We start from the raw sequence: 2,310 nt of genomic DNA on the forward strand, positions 1-2,310 counted from the left end.
CCGACGTAAGCTCATATTTTTTGTTTTAGTCATGGATGTTCCACAGACATTTGCAAGAGGAGTTTCTTGGTGTATTGCTTCTTTGCTGATATTATTCTAATCTTGTTGTTAAGATTAGAAGAGGTCGGAGTTGAAAAGTAAACTTGTAATTAGTGACGGTCAAACCTAGATGTCTAAAGGTTTTCGCAGAGTAGATCTAACCTGAATATAATGGGAGTGTAATTTAGTAGGTCAAAAGTAGGCTAGTGGTGGGATTGTGATTTGGACTTTGGGCAAATCAAGTCATTCAATAGAGACAAGTTTTAGATATCTGGATCTCATTGTTCAAAGCACAGATGAGTGAAATAGATAGGGATAATATCATCAGAATTCAAAGTTGGTGGTTGAAGGGTATGATATTGCATGGGCTTGTCTGTGCGACTACGGAAAATTGTCCCTCGCAAATGTAGTAAATGGGAAAAATTCTATAATAAGATGGCTGGTGAGACCTGCAATGATTTTATGATGCCGAATGTTGCATTAAAGAGATCAAGCCATAAACTATAAGTGATTGGAAAAGATAGCAATGCTTAGGTGATGAAGTGCATTCCCTTAGATGATATCGGAATATACGAAATCGAGCATATACAGTCAAAAGGATTGGGAGTTAGCTGTGCAACAATACCTTGAACAGCAAAAAAATATTAATCAAATAAGAAAGATATGGCAGAGTAATTGTATCGCCTTAAGATGGTTAGTCACATTTAAACGGAAGTAAAAACCTTCTGATGACATCCGCGTAGAAGAAGTTATTGAGGATTAGATTAATTAATCTTTATGTAAAAAAAAATAAAAAAATACAAAAAAATGAAAGTAGAGGTAGACCTAAAGACTTGATTAATAAAATATTTAGAAATCGTATCTTTCTTTATTAGACTATAGTAACTCGAGAATTTGACTTTTAACATGACACAATGACGAAAAAAAATCATATATCTCGACCCCATGTAGTGGGACAGAAGGGCTAGGTTAATATTTTTTTTACAAACAAGCATATTGAATACTAAAAATATCATATAAGAAATCCTAATAACTTGATACATTACTTGAACAAACAAAAAATTTATCTACAATAATCAAGCCAATTACCTTTACCACATCTTTCAGTGTAATAATTGAGATAACAGAGGAGCGAGCTGGGCAGAGTGCACACCTGAAAGCCACAACAATGCAATTTTCTGATCACTCAAAAAGCCCATGTCACCTAAAAGAAAGTGAGTTCAACAACACAAAAACACACGGCGATAAAAAGAAACTGAAAAATGAGTCATACTAGATCAAATAGAAATCAATTTGACACAACTGTCTGCTTCAGAATGAAAACACATCCAACCGAAATTTCCCTACAAATATTTCCTTCAGACAGGACCTTGCGGTGGATAGCTGCGCCAATTGTGCCTGTTCGATCCTAAAGGGAAGTTACTCATTTAACACATTCCATAGCCATTCAAATTTTAATAAGAGTCGTCATTTAAGCATAATCTAGTTACCTTCAGTGTTATGAAAAAATCACCAAGCCCATTTGGTGTACAGGATTTGACAATGCCTACCACCTAACCATCAAGTCACTGAGCCAGGTGAAGCAAATAAAACTGAACTGGAACTTGACAACCAATAGATGCAATATTTGCTCAACCTGAGGTATTCTTTGGGTACCGCTCCGCTGGGCATTGATCAAACTGATCGGGTACGGCAAATTCGAGTCCTTACCTAGGCCTGACAGATGGAAAAACGAACTAACTAGCCTAGAACATAAAGAAAACAGTAAACGATCTACCTCCACACTCACCTAGAAAGCTAAGGGCATACAGCCAAGGCTTAAGCTTGAAATCTCCATCTTCTTCGTTTACACACAGATCGAGATCATCACTTCCTTCCCCTTCTGGGAGCAACCTTTCTGAACAAGCTGCAGCGGATCGCCTGCGCATGGCCGCCTGAATAGCGCCAGCGGGACCGGGAATGAGGGGATGCTCTTCTTCTTCGTTTTGATTTATCTCAGAAATATTGGTAGGAAGTTGGGATTGAAAAGGAGGGATAGAGCGAGTACGGTCTAGGGTTTGAAAAGAGGAAGAAATTTGCGAGCAGGGCTGGAGACGGTTGAGTATTGCGTGGGGCGGACAAGAGGACTGATGGAGTGGAGGACGGAGAACAGATTGGAGATCGGAATCGTCGACGTCGATTTGGCCCTCCCACCCGTCCATTCCCCCAGCTGCAGCCTCTTGCTGGAATTTTCTTGCGCGGGAAGGATACTTTGCTAGGAAGTATAAGAAC

At 39.1% G+C, this 2,310-nt stretch overlaps 1 protein-coding gene across 1 annotated transcript; it reads right to left on the bottom strand.

Moving 5' to 3' along the window:
- Positions 1-1,345: 1,345 nt before the first annotated feature.
- On the bottom strand, positions 1,346-2,289 carry LOC110110964 (the record flags this gene model as incomplete). Its single annotated transcript, XM_020842626.1, is given in 4 exon segments — positions 1,346-1,447; positions 1,530-1,592; positions 1,676-1,755; positions 1,829-2,289. Coding segments are annotated over 4 exon segments (657 nt in total), but the record flags the coding sequence as incomplete, so codon positions are not given.
- Positions 2,290-2,310: the final 21 nt, after the last annotated feature.

The sequence above is a fragment of the Dendrobium catenatum genome, unplaced genomic scaffold (assembly GCF_001605985.2).
Source record: "Dendrobium catenatum unplaced genomic scaffold, ASM160598v2 original_scaffold_243110, whole genome shotgun sequence".
NCBI lineage: Eukaryota > Viridiplantae > Streptophyta > Magnoliopsida > Asparagales > Orchidaceae > Dendrobium > Dendrobium catenatum.